Source organism: Pinus tabuliformis, chromosome 7 (genome assembly GCF_031772625.1).
Source record: "Pinus tabuliformis cultivar Carrire ecotype Pingquan chromosome 7, CPIR1, whole genome shotgun sequence".
NCBI classification, from domain to species: domain Eukaryota; kingdom Viridiplantae; phylum Streptophyta; class Pinopsida; order Pinales; family Pinaceae; genus Pinus; species Pinus tabuliformis.
In genome coordinates, this window is record NC_142293.1 from 1,378,288,534 (window position 1) to 1,378,308,299 (window position 19,766).

At 40.0% G+C, this 19,766-nt stretch overlaps 2 protein-coding genes across 2 annotated transcripts in view; both read right to left on the reverse strand.

The window, feature by feature from the left end:
• On the reverse strand, window positions 1-3,201 carry LOC149252762 (uncharacterized). The gene is made up of 2 exons (XM_089456718.1): window positions 2,987-3,201; window positions 1-1,855 (listed from the first exon to the last, which is right to left on the reverse strand). The coding sequence occupies exon 2, from the start codon at window positions 1,815-1,817 to the stop codon at window positions 57-59; it is 1,761 nt and encodes a 586-aa protein (XP_089312844.1). The 5' UTR covers window positions 1,818-1,855; window positions 2,987-3,201; the 3' UTR covers window positions 1-56.
• LOC149252760 (uncharacterized) overlaps window positions 1-19,766 on the reverse strand; it is a 261,286-nt gene that overhangs the window by 68,278 nt on the left and 173,242 nt on the right. The gene's annotated exons all lie outside the window — the stretch shown is intronic.

Sequence of the window (19,766 nt, forward strand, 5' to 3'; positions counted from 1 at the left end):
CCAAGCATCTACAAGTTAAAAAAAAAATGAGAAACATAAAAAAAAACATTGAAATTCTAAACTTGAAAATTTGAAACAAACTGAAACTTACCTGGCATTTTGGTCGTCCTATTCTGAATAGCCATGTCAAAACAAAATGTGCCAGTGGCCATCCTATAGACCTCCATTTCTTTAGAAATCTCCTCACGTTCTCGCCTAGATGACACCATCCTCTCGACACAAGTGAAGAATCCATCCATCACCTCGGCATCAAATCTGAAACCACAAGCATAAGAAAATGCAGGGTTGAGGTAGACACCTGCAGCATGAATGGGGCGATGGAGGGTATTGTTCCATCGCTGATCAATCACTCCCCATATGACCTGTTGTTTCTCCAACCCCTCGTCTCCCTTATCTGCATAATAAGCACGGATGGCTTCTTTGGCCCTATCCATGGCCTCATACAAGTAGCCCATTGCGGGCTTCTCTCCATCAACCAACCGAAGAACCTTTACCAAAGGTTCTGAAATGGCACACACCTCCTCTACTCCTGCCCAAAAGCTCTGATCATATGAAACTAGTCTGCATATGCCCTCTCCCTCCGGTTTGCGGCTAATAGATAAAGAACGCCATTCCGCTGAGAGAAACATGCTCTTCACCTCCCACATAGAATTCAACAGAGACTGAAGAGATATGAAAGTAGTGGCAAATCGTGTAATGGCAGGCCGCACCAACTCTTTTTTGTTGGTGCATTTTCTCATCAAGCTAAGCACAGATGAATGATTATAAATAAATTTTGTTATGCTCTTGGATGATTCAACAATATCCCTCACAGTAGGAATTTTACCTATATCCTCCAACATCAAGTCAATGCAATGAGCAGCGCAAGGTGTCCAAAACAAGTTAGGATACCTCTCCATAAGCATCTTGCCAGCTGCAACATAATTTGCAGCGTTGTCCGTTATGACTTGGACAACATTGCTTGGGCCTACTTCCTGAATGAAGATGTCCAACAACTCACATAATAAACGTGCATCTTTAATGTGGTCAGATGCATCAACAGATTTCATAAACATTGTCCCCTTGGGACAACTAACCAAGAAGTTAAGAAGGGTCCTACCCTTCTGATCAGTCCAACCATCTGACATGACTGTGCATCCAGTGTGCTCCCATGATGCCCTAAACTCTGCCAATCTAGTAGTGCACTCAGTCTTTTCATCTTGAAGAAGAGGCCCTCTCAACTCTGCAAAGGTGGGGGCTTTGTACCCCGGGCCAACGACAGCAACAGCATCAAACATAGGCTGGTAGAATGGGTTTGTCTTGGCAATGTTGAAGGGAACATCGCTCCATAGAAGACACCTACTGACCAACTTGTCAGCTTCTGCCTTTTCCTTTTTTTTCAATGATGATCTAATCCCAGGTTGTGAACCAGCTGCTGTTCTAGGAACAAAAAAAGATGAGATAGAAGGATGAGTACCACTACCCAATGTACCCATGGGTGAGGAAGGTGATGCTGCTGTAGAAACATTGCCACTCTCAATTCCCCCCACTCTTGAGCCCCCTGCAATTTGGTTTCTTAGTGTTGCCCTGGTGTCTTTTCCTTCCTCTTTATCCATCAATGATTGAATGGCCCGTCGGATGATTTCTGGAGTTGTCTCTTTGCAAAGTTCAATATTTTGGCCTGGAATTTGCCCCAAATGGAATTTTAATCTGTTGATGCCTCCTGACATATGCTTTCCACACAATTTGCAAGTCAAATACATTCTATTGACCGTCCCAGTTTCAGGTATAACATCAGGCTCACCAAACTCCCACATAGAATCCAAAACCCTCGGCATTTTGTTTTAAACTTTGAGCTGGAATTTAAAGTTTAAACCTGGGCACAAAAAGAATGGAAATAAATTCAAATCAGCAAAATTATAATTAGTAATTTACTAATTTGTATTGCACTCAGAATTTAGAAACAAATTAGTAAATATTAAAATAATAAATATTAAATAATAAATCATAAATGTATGTAGTATGTACAGTGAAATAATTTATTACAGTCATAATTTATTACAGCATAATTTATACAATAATTTATTACAGTCATAAATATTAAACGAAGGCTGGAATAAAAGAGCCTGCTATAGAAAATGTTGTTGTGCCTAAAAATTTGGTGCTTTGCCTCTGTTTCAGTCCCCCCAATGGTTAGCACATTTTGATTTGATGGCTTCAGGCATTGTGTCAAAATGAAATGCGTATCACCCTCAAGTTTCAACAATGATCCTGAGCATGACTGCCCAGAAAAATCCAACAAGGGCTCCGCTTGTTCACATTTAAATTGGTCATGTGATGTATAGTCAGAGTGACCTATTCTGCAGTCTAGATTCTAGAAATGGTGACAAGCTACCATAAATGTGTTGATTTCCAGCAATTACATTACAAATGCCAAGATAGAATATGGGGGGACATGCATAATAGCATATCAATAGCAAGTTAATTGTTCATGAAGTGTGAAGTTAGACCATCCGATATTACAATATTCCAGGTATTCTAAATATTCTGCTGCATATAAGAGTCATGTTTGTTACACGTGAGTTGGGGCTTAGCAAATTATTTTCACTTCAGCTGAACTTCAATCATCTCAGGTCTAGCAATAACATCATTTTGCCATTAACATTATGGAATAAAAGGTCAGGTTATGCCAAGCAGGCCTGTAGTATGGTTCAAACTTCAAACGAAGGCTGGAATAAAACTTAAAAGAGCCTGCTATAGAAAATGTTGTTGTGCGGCTGTGCCTCCAAAATTTGGTGCTTTGCCTCTGTTTCAGACTTTCAGTCCCCCCAATGGTTAGCACATTTGATGGCTTCAGGCATTGTGTCAAAATGAAATGCGTATCACCCTCAACAATGATCCTAACTTTAAAGTTTAAACTTTACATACGTAACAGCTATATACTATATAGTATAAACAATCAGCTTGACGGCAGCAGCTAGCAAATGCACACCCGTGACCCACTTACCTTGTCAGCTTGACGGCAGCGGCTAGCAAATGCAGTGTGCACACCCACTTCGAACTGGAAACCCTCGTAGTCGTTTCTCCTCCACAGCGAACAAGCCAAGGCCCAAAACACAATGAAAAAATTAAACGACGAATTCTGGTTTTTATGCCCGCGGACGGAATTTTTTTAAGTTAGCCGACTTTTTCCCATCGACTCCCGATTTATTCCCGATTAATTCGATTTATTCCCGATTTTTTCATTTTTTAAAAAGTCAGCAAAAAGTCGGCCGATTTAATCCTTTTTTTGAAAAAATCGCATTTTGGGGAATAAATCCCGACTTTATCGCGACTTTTTCCACACTGATGTATTGTGCACATCCCAAGGTAAAGAAAATGTATACTGATACCAAGAAACTCTTCTTGTGGACAAGCATGAAACGCGATATCATTCTATTTGTTGCAAAATCTCTTGAATGTTAGCGAGTGAAAGCTGATCATTGTCACCCAGCAGGTCTCCTGCAACCTCATGACATTCCTATGACCAAATGGGAGATCATTTCTATGGATTTTATCACCGAGCTACCTCTTACTTCACAAAGACACAATGTTATTCTGGTGGTAGTGGATATTAACGATGAGCGCCCATTTCATTCTCGTAAGAGATACTTACGAAGTTGTTGACGTAGCTCAAGTATTCATAAATGAAATTATCAGATTTCATGGAATACTTAAGAAGATCATATCAAATAGAGACTCACGATTCACTTCAAGATTCTAGACTTGTATGCAATTAGCCTTAGGAACTCAACTAAATTTAAGTACAACTTATCATCCTGACACTGATAGGCAAATAGAAAGGGTAAATCAAGCACTAGAAGATATGTTAAGGATGTACGTTATGGATCAGCAATCACACTAGGAAGATTACTTATCCTTAGTCAAATTTGCTTACAATAACAGCTACCACAGTTCAATCGGAATGCCTCCATTTGAAATATTATACGACAGACCTTGTAGAACACCGTTAAGTTGAGACAAGTTAGAAGATCAGGTGATAGTAGGACCAAAATTCATCCAAGAGATGGAGGAACAGGTAAAACAAATTAGACAGCAGTTAAACGAAGCACAGGATAGACAAAAGAGTTATGTTGATGCTCACAGGACAGATATGAAGTATGAAGTAGGAGATCAGGTTTTCGTCCCCATCAAACCAAATACAAGCACTATCTGATTCGGAAAAGGGAAAAAGTTGCCACCCCGATTTATCGGACCATTTAAAGTCCTGGAAAAAGTTGGACCTGTCGCCTATCGTCTTGCACTGCCACCTCACTTGCATAAAGTTCATAATGTATTTCATATATCTGTATTAAGACATTACGTAGATGACGAATCTCATAACCTTCAATGGAAGGAACTGCAGGTATGGGACGAGAGAACCATTTTGGTCGAACCATTATATATATTGGAATGTAGGGTTCGACAACTCAAGAATCGTCTGGTAGATCAAGTTAAAGTCCAGTGGGACAAGTATAGCCCTGGATCGGCTACCTAGGAAGATACAAAGATCATATGCCAAAAATACCCCAACTTATGTTAATTTTGAAGAACTTAAAAGCCATATTTTGTATATATTTACTTTGCTTTAAATCAGATACTTCAACTATTTTGAGATGATATATGTCACTGGAACATGATATATGTTATTGCTTAATTCTACTGGTACATGGATACCAACATGAAATATGTTATTTAATTAACATTGCTGGAATATAAATACCAATATGAAGTTTAGTATTTGAATAACCTTGCTATGAAATCCAAATCATGAATTATGTTATGAATGAAAATATTTATAATTTGTTTCATTTCTGCATATCAACATGATTGATGAAATAGAAATAAAAGAATGACTACATTTAACTTACTGATATATGAGTTAGATATGACCAAGTACATTATACCATAGATAGTAACATATAAGAATTATACAGAAATTGTTATTTAAATAAGAATTGTTTTGAATATATTGATGCATATGTTATAATATATGGACAAGTGTTTACATTGCAGATATCATCATTACCAAATGACTACGTGATGACAAAAACCCCAAAAATAATTGAGACTCAATGAGATTCCATAATAAGGTGTTAACCCTGATCCCACTAGGAAGGGTGGAGGTACTGCCCACTGTTTATCTTCTAAAACCTGGAGTCATGGGAGGACTGTGCGAATCACACTCCCCTAAACATGTGATGACGACTGCCAGATGCCTACTGGGCAATCAGGTCGATATAATTGATGCTGGCACCCTTGAGAGGTTATGAATAGTTAATCAGTATAGCTGACGCCATGGCGCACTCCAGTAGAAGACAGATAGGAAGGGAGTGGAAGAGATTAGGAAGGATAGGGTGATTTTAGAATAGCTTGGGAATCTAGTTGGAGTAAAGAATGACTATTAAGTTTATAAAAACTTTAAATGTTCAAACAAAAATTTCAATCTTGAAATGCAACCTTTACTTGATCACACTAATCACTAAAGCAATTACTGATATATTATATAAGCCCTAACTTCGGGACGAAGTTTTCTGAAGGAAGGAAGTATGTAATGACCCATTTCGATCTATAAGCAAAAGAGTATTAGCATGCATACGATGTATGCATATGATAGCTACATATGCACACATCGCATGCCTCGCACTAGTATACTTAGTAGGAAAAATATTTAATTAAATGAAAAGGGACTAAATACTAAATTATTGAGAAAAGAGATTCGACACTCAAATATACATATTAAATACTTTGTACTTACCAGGTTGTTAAATAAAATTTACAATTCCAATCCTTCTAATGTAAATGTTGATCATTATAGAGTTGAGTTATAAGTCATATTATTGTTAATATATATCAGTGTTGATAATATCGGTATCGGGAAAATATCGGCGAGGGTCCAGAAAATATCTTATCGGCAATATCGGCAAGCATAAAAAATGCATAATATATTCATTTTTAAAATATTTTTAAACATATAAAGCAATAACATGAAATAAACACATTGGCACATAAATATGAAGAAAACACTAATATATATGATGTCAAATAGAAATGATACATCAAAGGCGGTACCAAACCCTGCTGATCCCTGATAATTGTCCATTCAAGGACTCAAATGTGGAGAACCAATACAAAATAACATCACATATATAAAAGTATTTCATCATCATGAGTTAGATGTAGCATAACAAATAAAACTAGCACCTATCTATCTGAAATCACTGCCCTCTCCCCCTTTTACGGGAAAACATGATGGGCTGTTTGCCAGGCCTGCCCCTAGTAGTAGGAGGCCCTGACCCTGCCTCTGCACCTAATGTCAAATAATGAGTGCTAGGTATGGGGCTATGCTCTCCTATTTCTATAGCAGATGGTGTTGATGCTGATGCTCCCGCAGTGTCCTCCTCCTCCTCCTCCTCCTCTGAGTGTTACTGCTCCTCTGACTCCGAGTCCTCATCTTGCTGCCCCTGCTCTAATGGATCAGCTGCCACTGGCTCTAACCATGAAGGTGACTCCTCCAAGAGGGGCTCCTCAAACTCCAACCTCCACGGAGACAATACATCAATATTGTCTAAGCTAAGTCACATGACACGAGGACACGAGACATGGAGGACACGTAAATACGAGTATTCAATACGAAACGTAACGACCTGGAAACAAGACACAGAGGACACATTTTATATATATATATATATATATATATATATAGATATATACTGAAATATAGTTTTTTATCCATATTAAATTGCAGGTTGCAGCTTATCTAATCAAATTAAAATATAATTACTTCTCAAAGTTCATAGTTCACTTTAAAAAAATAAATAGAATCAAAATTTACTATTTAGAAATTAGAATGTGATATGCTTGGTCTTGATTCTTGAATATTCAATGTTCATTGTTCATGTACAACTTACAATCACATAAGAAAATAACTAAAGTCTAATCCTATTGATTTCCTCTGCCCCTCTTGCGAGAAAATGCCACAGCTTTCCCTTTCCCTCTAGATGTAGATGTTGGTGCTGGTGGAGTTGGCAGTGGAGTTTGCTATGCTCCAGAAGCTGAAGAACTAGAAGTAGGAGCTATAGGAGGTAGACCACGTCCTCTACTGGTGGCAGGGGTAGCCCGGACAGGTGGTGTCACCTGGAAACATTACAATCTCCCAATCCTGAAATCCTAAAAAACTGATAAGTCTGCTGCATTTTGAATGAAATCTAAAATTCTACTTTCTCCATATGAAATTCAATGAGGAGAATGTCACTTTTACTTTAAGAATTTAACATTACCATGAATAGCATATCAATACTTGGGCCTAAAACACTCAAACCCTCCTTGGCAGCAACCACATAGCTCTCCCCTTCCTTCTCCAGCAATCAGAAATGAAAATGATATGAAAAAAAACCAAAATCAGATTTTTATAGGCCATGCAGAAATTTTTTACAGTCACCGGGCGATATTTTCGATCGTCGCACGATATTTTCCGAAATATCGGCGATATTTCAGAAATCGCGCGATATTTTCAAAAGCCGAAAATATCGCGATATTTTGTCGGCGATATATCGGCTCGCTGAAAATATCGCGATATTTCTGAATATCGCCAATATCTTGGCGATATTATCAACACTGATATATATATATATATATATATATATATATATATATATATATATATAACATTGTTTTAAAAAACGGCCAAGTCGACTCCGACTCGACCGAGTCAGACCGAGCCAATGCCTCGCCAGGTCAACTCGATGGTCGAAACGGAACTGCTGGACGGATTGTTACCGAGCCAGTCATTGACTCAGTCGACTCGGTAACAACTCAGTAATGACTCGGCTGGCTCGGCTCTTTGACAAAAATCCTGAAGCGCATTTGTCAAAAGTTGTTCCGCCTCCTACATATCAATGGTTGGGTTGTTGTTTATTGCATATTTATAGCCCTAAAGTAGTCTATCACTGTGAGAAAGTTTTGAAAATTACAAGGTCGAAGTATGGTTATCCTAGTGGCATGAATTAGAAAACTGAAACAATGCATTGAGCCATACAATGTTTTTAAAAGGGCAAACGTTCTGACAATGGACTAATAAATACATATTTACCTCTGATTGTTCTGGAGTTTGACGAAAATTTAATCAAGGGTTTTGAGACTTCATTAGGGGCAGAGAATTGGTATTATTGTTGTTGTAGTCTAGTGATTGTCCTTACGCTGAGGCATAAAAGAATCCTGGCATTTGTGGCTAAGTATGAACTTTGTATTGGACAGTGCACTAGGTGCCATTTTGATATAATGGATATATTCATGACCCTACTTTGATCATATGTTGTCGTCTCTCTATATTCTAAAGCTGTGTTTGGAAACATGAATGAAAATCTTTAAAATTATGTTTTTTTATAAAAAATAAATATTTAATGTATTTTCTACAACGACCGAGTCATTGAAATCAAACCGGCCAAGTCGATACCGAGTCGGAACCAGAGTTGGAGTCGACCCTCGGCTGTTTCCGAGTCGGAGTCGGAGTTTTAAAACATTGATTTATAAGTTAAAGTTTTAAATTATTATATAACAAAATTTTATATATATATATATATATATATATATATATATATATTGATTTTATTATTATAAATTAAACTTTATAAAAGTCAAAAATCATTTAAATTTAACTACGTCAATCATATCAAACTAAAAACACACCCCATCTCCCATTACATATGAAAGCCTTACCTATCAAATAAAATTGAATAAAATCTAAATGAAGGCGGTGACCGCCTGAGAAGAGTATTTATCCCAAGCATGCTGAGGTAGAAGGGGAGATTTGTTGGGAGGTAAAAGAATAATGAGAATGGGAGATTGAATTCTAAGTTGGGTATCCGAATCGAAATTTCAGGATTGAGCAATTATTCATTTCAAGACTGAGCAATTATTCTTGAGGCTTTTGGGCACGGGGGACTAAAATACTCTAATTAAGAAGTATTTTGGAGCTGAGTACCAAGGTTGTGCTCAGCTTGGCTAGGAGGATTTAGTCATTTGGTATTAGAAGTAATTGGAGCTACATCAGCAAGGAATTGTCAACAAGGAATTGACATCAAACTAGGGAACCAGGTATGAAAATATGAATTAAATTGGTGAATTATGCATAGACTGTAATTGACTGAAATGGTGTAAATTCTGTAGAAATTAATGGTTGCTGAAATTGTCAATTCAGTAGAATTTAGTGATTTAAATTGTGCTCGTCTTTACAATTCTTGTCAGGTGTCTAGGGTTTGCCATTGATCAATAAGAAGCCTCAATAAGAGAAACTTACTAAAGGGTTTTCCTCTCAGGAGAAGAGAGGTTTTGGCCCTCGCAGAGAGCCAACATCTGCGTTCTTGTCTTTATGTTTTTGGTAGCAGTTTGATGAAACACACACACTAACTATAAGGAGAAGATCAAGCTAAGATAACTTGTAAAAGGCTTCACAAATTGTTATCAAGTAAAGAAGAATCACACTACACTTATTTGCCCTAGATTCTTCAACATGGTATCAGAGCTAAGGTGACACATCAAGGAAAGGGCAACTCAAGAACACTCATCAAGGAAAGACATCTACAAGGTTGAAGCATCAAGCCAAATCTACTCAAGGAAAAGAATGCCTATCACCTATCATTCATCAAGGAAGACTACATAGCAAGAAGAAGAGCCTTACATAAAGGCACCTACAAAGAAGAGCAAATCAAAGCAGGACCTACATCAAGCGACAAGTCATCAAGGAAGTCCACTTGGAGAAGGCAACTTGAAGAACATCAAGATCCTAGGAAGGCAATCCATCAAGTCTTCAAGGAGAAAGAAAATCCACTACATCTCAAAATCTATTAAGTAAGTATATGTCCCCTTTTGAATATACATCAATGTCTTTTCGCAAGGAAAGCAACAAATTGGTAGGTACCAATAACTTTCTTGCATGGAAAAAGAGGACAGATTTACTTCTCAAGGAGAATGAACTCCTAGAACATGTCAAAGGGAATATCACTATCCCTGCTAAGGAACAAAATCAAGCCTTAGCTAAGTACAATAAGGATGAGACAAGAGCTCAAAGGATTCTAATAGAATCAAACAAAGACTCTCTCATTCCTTATGTCTCCAAATTTGAAACATCAAAAGAAATTTATGATAAGCTAGTAGAGTTATTCTCGGTATCTACAACCGGAGAAGTAATATCTCTAAGGAATGAATTGTACAAGATGAAGATAACAAATGAAGGAATAGCTCCCTACTTCATGAAAATCTCTGAAATGAGAAATCAACTTCAAAAGCTTGGGGAAGTCATGTCTGACAGGGAGATGACAACTGTAGTACTCAATGCTCTACCTAAGGATTGGGGCAACTTCACATCAAGCATATATGCCAAGAAGGAAGCAACCACACTTAGTGAAATGTGGTCTCTATGCAGGACAGAGGAAACCAGACTTAAAGCAAAGGAAGATGTGGGATCAAAGGAGCAAGCATTTGCTACCATGGCCAAGAGAAAGGGAAAAATTTGCAAATTTGGTCCACGAAAAACAAACAAAAAAGACATGTCCAAAATCCAATGCTATGGATGTCAAGAATGGACACTACAAAAGGAATTGTCCTATGCTTAAGAAGGACAACAACAACAAACGAAAGAGGGAAGACGCTCACATGACTCAAGAGGTGAAAGAAGAAGAAAAAAGCAAAAGAAGGAAGATCCTTCAGATCTCTACTATGACTAAGTCAAGCTCTTTACTTCAAGTCTTCTTTCAAAATTTTGAGTAGGATAGGAGCATGTAGGAATAAAATAAAATTGCATATCTAGAAACATGAAGTACATAGAATTTTAGATACTCGTGTAGAAAGAGCATTTATAAATGGAACAAAATGCATGGTTAAAAATATCTTCTAGGATATAGGAGTATGATGGACATAACTCAAGATATTCATGTAGAAGGAGCATACCTAGAATAGGACCTCATCCACTATGAAAGAAAATTGATCATGAATAAGAATCTTAGATGACCTCCATCATCGAAAGGAAAGAAACATTTGCAGGGTAAGGGTCTTCAAGATCCTCTTATGGAATCTTCAAAAGAAGATTCATGAATAAGAAGCAAATGTCTCATTGGGAATCCCATTCATGGGATTCAAGAAAAGGATGATATGCAGACAAGCTAAGATGAAGCAAGAAGGGCCACACCAAGGACAACCTAATGAAGCTAAGATGATCAAAGGAGAATCAAGACGAGGTATGTATGCATCAAAATTTAGTCATGTTATCATGTGTATATTATTGAGACATGGGACTAGTTCTATAACATGATCAACTATGAAAGAATCTCTTTCACCAAGGACATGCTCGAAGGCATGTACTACATTGCAATGAAGGTCAACAAAAGGATATGCTCACATAAGGAGTATAAGATCGTTGACTAAGAAGCAAGAAGAAATGTTAACTAGTCCAAGAAGCAAGCAATGAAGAAGTGCTCTCACAAGGAGCATAAGGTGGTTGACCAATCTATCCAAGAAGAAGCAAATGAATAAAGAGATCAAGCATGTGAAGAACACCACGATCATAAAGAATCACTATCTGACAAAGAACCATCGAAGATATCTCCAGAAAGAAGGCAGGACAACTCTGACAAAGGAAGGACCCTTGACACCTATGAAGGCCTTGGAGATATGAAAGGTACAGATAACTGATTCCACTCTACAAAAGATGTCGTGATGAAGAAGCCATCCAGCAAAAGAAAAAACAATGTTGAAGCAATATCAGGATGAAGTCGTGATGGGCTACTAGGTCGAAGCATGTAAACAAGAAAGTACAACGAAGCATCCATGAGAAGAGTATTCTGAAGCATGGACAATTCACAAAAGAGTAGCCAAATCACAAGAAAACCTAATGTATGACAAGAAAGCCACTTTCCATGAAAGAAGCAATGACATGAAAATCTAGAAAGGAAAGTGATTGATGGATGGTGCCCTACCTAGAAGAAGTTCGAACAAAGACTTCATGACATCAAAGAAAACAGTCACACATGCGAAGAAGGAGAGGGTCTCTCTGTTGTTATAGCAGCCCTCTATCACAATCACAAAAACTTCATCATTTGGGCTAAGAGCATAGACCTAAAGTGCCTCCCATTCAAGCAAAGACGCAACGAAGAAGAGTGAAGGTAATAGGGTTGTTCTAATACCTATTGCAGTCACACGTGTGAGGAGAAGGAGGTTGTATCTGCTGTCATAACAACCCTCCCATGACAGTCATAACAAGTTCGTTGGTTGGTGAAGAGAAGGAAGGGATCATCATAAGGGAAGGGTCTCATCAAAGGAATATCTTCTAGAGCAAGTATAACAAGACTTACCAAACAATTGAAAGAAGAACGAAGTGCCAAAAGAAGGAAGACGAAGTGTCGGGGAACGAAGTGCCAGAAGAAGGAAGTGTCAGGAAACAAAGTGCAGAAAGGAGGAAGGACTTGACTTGTGCTTGGAGGATATTCTTGTCAGGGGTCTAGGGTTTGGCATTGATCAATAAGAAGCTTCAATAAGAGAAACTTACTAAAGGGTTTTCCTCTCAAGAGAAGAGAGGTTTTGGCCCTGGCAGAGAGCCAACATCTGTGTTCATGTCTTTATGTTTTTGGTAGCAGTTTGATGAAACACACACACTAACTATAAGAAGAAGAAAAGCTAAGATAACTTGTAAAAAGGCTTCACAAATTGTTATCAAGTAAAGAAGAATCACACTACACTTATTTGCCCTAGATTCTTCAACAATCTGCATGTGGTTTTCAAGTACATTGACATTGGTTTTGAAAACTATATATTAAAATATAAACCTAAGAGTTGGTGGCAAAATATGTATTAGACCTATGGTGTTCCATGGTGGGCAGATATATGTTATCCAAAGTCTAGAGCGGAGTTTTATTTAAATTATGGTAAAACGTTTGGAGCGGAAATATATGTTAAAGTCAAACTTTATAAAACAAATGATAGAGCGGATATATGCTATGTTGTGGTGCGAATTATTATCAAGTCTAAAAACGAGTTTCATGGTGGAGTAACATACCTACAGTGCAGTTCAGTCACCATGTGACACGGAGGTAATATCGTATTGGTGGCGGAGGTCACACAGTACGTGGCATGACAGGTTCAACGCAGCATAGTTGGCAGTGGAACGATGGTAGAACAGGACAACAGAGGTGGCAATGGGTATAAACAGTCGGGAAAATCATTGTACACAACTCGCAGGTGGCAGAGATGAGACAGTTCAACAGTGACCACCAGGGTTGTTGTTGACATGTCATGCCACCGCAACATGGGCTAACGGTGTCAGTCCACATTTGGCGCAGCGCTCAACCAAACTATACAATGCCGAACAGTTCAAGCCTAAGTTTAAACCATACTCCACCGATTATTAAACATTGTGGGTTATAATTAAGGTTTTGTATTTAATATGAAACAGTCAAATCTCGGGCGCGGTCAATTCAAATGTTTTTTATATAGTTTTTTTTAATACATACCTTTTGCACTAAATTGTATTGTGATGCCACCATGAAATTTATTAAAAACCCAATCAAACAATTTGCCAAAGATACCCAGGTGGTTCGACCCTTGAACTTGCCCAACGTCATTATAAAAGTTTTGCCATTGCACCAGTGGAGGAGAGAGTATTTAGTGAATTGCAGAACAGAGGGGTGTCATTGACAATTTTCATTCATGTAAGCCTATCTTATCCATTCTTGAGCAAAATTGGGAACATAGACAGGCTTTGGGAAGCTGCGACAGGGGGCTTTCCTTCTACAGTAACCAGCAGTGCCTACGTGCACAGTTCAGTTGGTGAAATCTTATGTAAAGAAACTCTTTGGATCATTCCTAAGAAAACAGATGCCCACTTCGAAGCGGACCTAGAGACATAGTCCAGGAGGGACAAACTCCGTCAACAATTTGTTGTGTTTGCTTCTTCTTTTTCTGCTATCATGTTATTTGTTAATCTCAAGTTTATGTTTATGGCGTATTAATAATCAATTTCCCTCTTTCGTTCACACATAAGCAACCTTAGTTAATGTTGGTTAAGTTGCGCAAATAATCAATCCTGTCGATTTCAAATCAATTGTGTAATCAATTGGCATCGATACTCTTTGGGGATGAGATAGGGCATCCCATGGAAGAGTAATCATGGAGAACCGATATTCTTTGAGGACTTGAAAGTCCAAGATAAGAATAGTTCTCATGGAGCATATCCTGAGTGAACCTGGGTGGGATATGTTCCTAGAGAGACAATGATGAGTGTGTCTATAAATCATTGGTCTCACTAGCATTGGGCTCAATATCTTGTGGAGAGATGGAGTTGTTAGTCAAGGCCTTGCTATATAACAATGTTGGTTGATATGATGCTATACAAATGAGTTACAAGTCCAAATTCTTCTTATGAGAGATTCTTCAGATTGAGAAAGTCCAAGTACCATTATGAATACCTCCTTAGTTAAGAGGGAGAGTTTAAAAGTGTAACTAGGTTTGGTCTTCATAATGACATGTAAATATGATTTTATGTAATGAGATGTAAATAAGAAAAATGAAATTATTTTATTGACTTGCTTCATGGGTTTCATGAGCAAGGATTTTGTTTTTGAGTCAAGACTCCCATTGAGAGTCTTTAAGATTTATTTGTCACCTAGTCAAAAAATGTAAGTCATTGTCATGTAATGAAGTCATGTTACACTTTGTAAAAAGGTCATATTGTCTATGTAAAAGTATCCTCCAAGAACTTGTCACCCAACCTCTTCAACTCGGCCTACACCGATGAAGGAATATGCTAGAACAAGTCGGCCTAATCACCAGCTATCAAGTCGGCCTAAAGACCCACTGAAGACGTGTATAAATAGCCTAACTCGGCCTCATTTGTAGACACACAATTCGGACAAGCAATTCGATCTGATTTCGGCTAGAGAAGTGCGAAAACAAGGCAAAAGAAAGGTACGAAGAGAGGACTAGAAAGAAGTGCGAAGAAGAGGCAGAAGGAAGGTGTGAAGAAAGAGAAGTTTCTTCTAGGCATACGAAGAGGATTCTTCTGGGTATGCCAAGTAGAATTCTTCTAGGATCTGCGAAGTAGGGTTTCTTTTGGGATAGCGAAGGAAGGAATCTTCTAGGGTAGCAAAGGAAAGACTCTTTTGGGTAATCAAGGTAGAGACCGAGTTTCTCTATAGAAGACCTAGAGACCGAGATTCTCTAGGGAAGTTGTGAAGGTGCAGTGGAAAAGGATAGAGACCGAGTTTCTCTAGAAGGAGCTGAAAGGGAGTAGTTCTAGATCAAGAAGAAAGGCGAAGGAAGGAAGAGGCAGAGCATCAAGGTTGGTGACAAGGTTCTTGAGAGGATACTAGAGTCAAGGGTCTGTGTCAAGGTCTTGGTACTTATCAATTGAAGATCTAGAAGAAGAATTTTGATTGGGTTTTCCTCTCAAGAGGTGAGAGGTTTTGGCCTTGGCTGAAGAAGCCTACATACTGTGTCACTTGTCTTTTATGCATATTGGTAATTGTCTTGATGAAAGAACACATTAATAAGCTAACGAAGAAAAGACTATAAGATTAAGAAGTAAAAGTGCATCACAAGCAATTATCAAGAAGAGAAATTGTTAACTTTGAATGCCCTAGATTTCTCAACATGGTATCTGAAACCCTAGAAGCACTTCAGATATCATCACATCATCAAAGGAGTGAAAACTCTTCAATTCAAGAAGGATCGTGAATCAAGCTCTCTCTCATCAATCACTCAAGAAGAAGGCCCTCTATCAACATCGAGATTAAGGAGGAAGCAAGCAACAATCTTACATGTAAGTCTATTGACTATATTGTTGGAATTTCTAAGTCTGACACATTAGAAACCCTTCATGCACTTTACTGATTTATTCCTACCTACCTGTTCTGTTAATTAACAAGTTATTTGCCATGTAAATACTGGAAATAAATACAAGTACATGCTCAACACATTATAGATCATCAACTGAAGGAAATAGGAATAAGCACACCAGTGACACAGTTGTTTTTGGACTAATGTCCCTGGAAAAACCCAATGCGGGAAAACCGGTGCAGCTATCTGAGGGTTTGATTTATTAAGCAGTTTCAGAATACAATCTGGGTGCCAAATCCGGCTCACCCAACAGAGAAAAATCTCGGCAGTAGTACCTCTCTACTCGGAAGTAGATATTTCAGCTGAAACCCCGAATAAACACTCCGGCAGCTCCACAGCTCCAATCTGCCCCACGAAACCCCAGCGTCAGCCTCTAGGAACTGCATCTGCCTCTCTCTGGACCAGCGTTAGCCTAGCATCACTCTGGCTTGGCCTGCGTGTAATATTCCTAATTAGCCATGGCTAATTGGAATATCCGATTTTGCTCAATTTTGCCTTCTATAGTTATTTATAAATAAAAAGGTGAGGAAAGGGGGACATAACTCACGTTTTGAATAAAGTCACTCCTATTAGCACAACGTTGTAACTTAAAAGGGGAGCCAAGAGGGCCAAAGGACCACGTAGAGAAGGGGGCCCACGTAGACACTTGGAGGGACTGCACAGATGGAGAAGGAGCACGTGGCAAGAGAGAGGGTACGTTGGAGGAGGTGGGCCTTAGGGTTTTGAGAGAGGCCAATGCTATAAAGGAGAGAGGATCCTCCTCATTTTGATCATTCGATTATGTTGCATTTGAGCTAGTCACTTCGACTTAAAGCACGTTGGTTGTTTAGCCTGTCTGCAACACTGTTTAGTGCATCGAGTGTCTCCGTTCGGAGATCTCACCCTTAGCCCCGGAGGACTTCGAGTGCCTACTCGGGCAAGGTAGTTTCATCAATATTTTGCAGGAGGAGCGATTTCTGGAGTTGCGAAGGAGCTGAGTATTTTGATGACTGCGCAGTCTTGAGAGGGGAGGACGCAGTTCTTTTGGACGCAATTCTTTTGGTAGGAGCTCCAGATTGGGTTTTGTGGAGGATTTGAGCTTGGAGATTGAGCAAGGGATCAGCCCTTGCATATTGGAGGATTTTGGCAGAGTTTCGGGTAGATTTTTGGAGGATTCTCTTCAGGAGCAGCACAGAGCCTTGAGGGATAGCGTAGATCCTCAAGGGGGTGATTTTCGGGGGTCAGCCATTTTAGAAAAGCTTTCTGGGCTTTTCTGGGTTTATTGAGCAGAGGCTGATTCCAGAGTTTCAGCATTTTCTGAGGAGGGGAACAGCCCCAAATCCTCATTTGATTCCAGTAGTAGCAGTAGCACAGCACTTCTCTGGCAGTTTGGACGTAGTTCAGAGAGAGGCCATTCCCTTACCATTCTGAGTGTATTTCTTCACTTGCCTTGTGCAAGTCGAGGTGCTATCTTTCTGATCACCTCTTGTACTCTTTCCATTACTCAGTATAATAAAATGGCTTAGCATTTCTCTCTGCATTTCTCGAGTTTCTGCTTATATTCCATGTATACATTATTGTATGTTGCATTACTGTTATTTCTCTGGTTGGAGTTTGCTTGTGTTTGAGGGATATCTCTGATAAGGGATATTACACTACGTCAGCATCTAGAGGCTCTGCGTCAGCCCTCTGCGTCACCCACGCTGGCCCTCTGAAGCACTGCGCAACTCCTGGCTGCCTTTGCGTGAGCCCTGGCTGGCTCCGCGTGAACCCTTGGTTGCTTCTGCGTCCCTCTCTCCGACTACTATGCTAATCCTCCCGGTGCTATCTCTGCCTCTCTGCTTCTGTATTCACTGCCGCTCAGCTACAACTCTGATCACTCTCTCAACTTTCTCAGCAAACCCAGCCCCAGAAAGTTGAAATCTTGATCTCTTGGTGCATTCTCCAAGTGACCCTCAAGCCTCCTCTTATACTTTTCTCGTTGACAAATCAACGGCAGAGATTAAGTCCCTAATCAACAGCTAAGATTAGATCTGGCTTGATCATGACTTTTGGACCATTCTAACACAGTTTTATATTAATTCACATTAATATTTTAATTTACCTAAGTTTAGACTTAGGGACTCCATTAAAAATATTGATTATTTTAATATCTCCCAAACTGTTTAGAATCTGCCCAAACCCTTTCTAGGTATTGGAGATCTCATGTGCCTTAGCCTCTCCACCAATTTTCGTGGCTAGAGCACATCCGATGCTACCCCAAATCAACACTCCCTCATAGCGAGGACTATGCTCTAGCAATACTCCTCACTGGGTATTACCCTGATCATTCGGCATCGGTCCCTATGCTGATGCTAAGCCTCCCTGCTCAACATCCTCTGCACTGCTACATCCTGTACTGCGACCCATGGCTCTGCCACTGCCACTGCTGCATCCGTATTGCAACTCCCTCTGCATCTGTGTTGTTGCCCATGGCCTTGCCACTGCCACTGTTGCATCTGCACTGCAACCCCTCTCATCATGCTGCATCGTGTTTCCCATAGCACTACCACTGCTAACTGCTGCACTGCAACTCAATTACTGAGAAGTAAGTAACTGATCTCCCAACTTTGACATCTCCGTCAGGCTAGAAACACTCCTGATGCTGAAGCTCCCTCTGTCACTGACAAGTGCTCCCTCTCTGACCTCTACGCTGCTGCAACAACTCCATGCATCTCGCACCGTTGCACACCTCTCTGTGCCATCCTGCACTGGTGCAACACTCTCGTGCCTCTCGCACTGTTGCAGCCTGCTAGCCTCGTGCTGTCTTGGGAATCCTGCACTGTAGCTCCCTCTGTCGCTCCATCCGCATCCATCTCTACTGACATCACCAATACTGTTACTCCTCTTTGAGGCTCCCATAGCAAGGTCTAATCCAAGAGGCTAGGTACCTCGAGGATCCTACCCCTCATCGCCTGTAGTCCGCCTGACTACAGCTCGATGTCTCCCCACTTTCGCTCAAGTGGTGTGTGTGCACTCATGGCACAGTCATCGTCTGTCTCCACTTCCTTCTCTGCCCTTGCTGGCGCTGCCTTGGTCTCGGAGGCCTCTCCCTTACTCTTCTTCCTTGGACACTAGGTCGCATAATGACCCAGCTCCCCACAGTGGAAGCATTTGACCTTTGAGAGGTCCTTCTTCTTCCATTTCTCATGCTTTCTCTCAGATGCTAGGGCAACATCCTCCTCCTCCTCCTCCTTGATTATGATCCCCTTTTCGCTGCTTCCCGCCTTGCTCAGCCTTCTGACCTCTTCCTGGCGAAGAGCAGCCCACATTTCCTCCCAATCTAGAAGGTTTGCCCTACCCAGTATGCTCTAGACAAACACCTCCTAATCTTTTGAGACTGCGTTCAGGGCTATTCTCACGATCAATTTTGGATCTGGCGTTGCCCATATGGAAGTCAATTGATCCCGTATCTCCTTCAATCGACCGAGGAATGGGTCGATCTGTTCTCCCTTCTTCATCTGGTATGATCGCAGCTAATTTTCTAGTAGCATCTCACTCTGCACGGAAGTATGCTGATACAATTTGGTCAAGGCCTCCCACATCTCTTGTGTCGTGTTCTTCTTGGCAATATGTGGTACTATATGATCCTTGACCCCATCAAGGATGATACTCTTAGCCCTCACGATTACATCCTCGTACTTGTCATTATCAGCCGGGTCAACTGGGACTGCTATCGTCTTCAAGGTGAAGTGCTTCACACGATTTCTGTAAAGTACGGATAAGATTTTGGCCTTCTAGACTACGAAGTTTGAGGCTCCGTCCGGTCTGTCCTGGTCTCTTACTCCATGTAGTGCCATTTCGCTGCTCCTCTACTTCCCTCCTGGAAGTTCTCGGTGTGACTC

Bases quoted from the DNA above. Each gene is read 5' to 3' on its own strand.
- LOC149252762 (XM_089456718.1), bottom strand. From the start codon at position 1,817: ATGCCGAGGGTTTTGGATTCTATGTGGGAGTTTGGTGAGCCTGATGTT.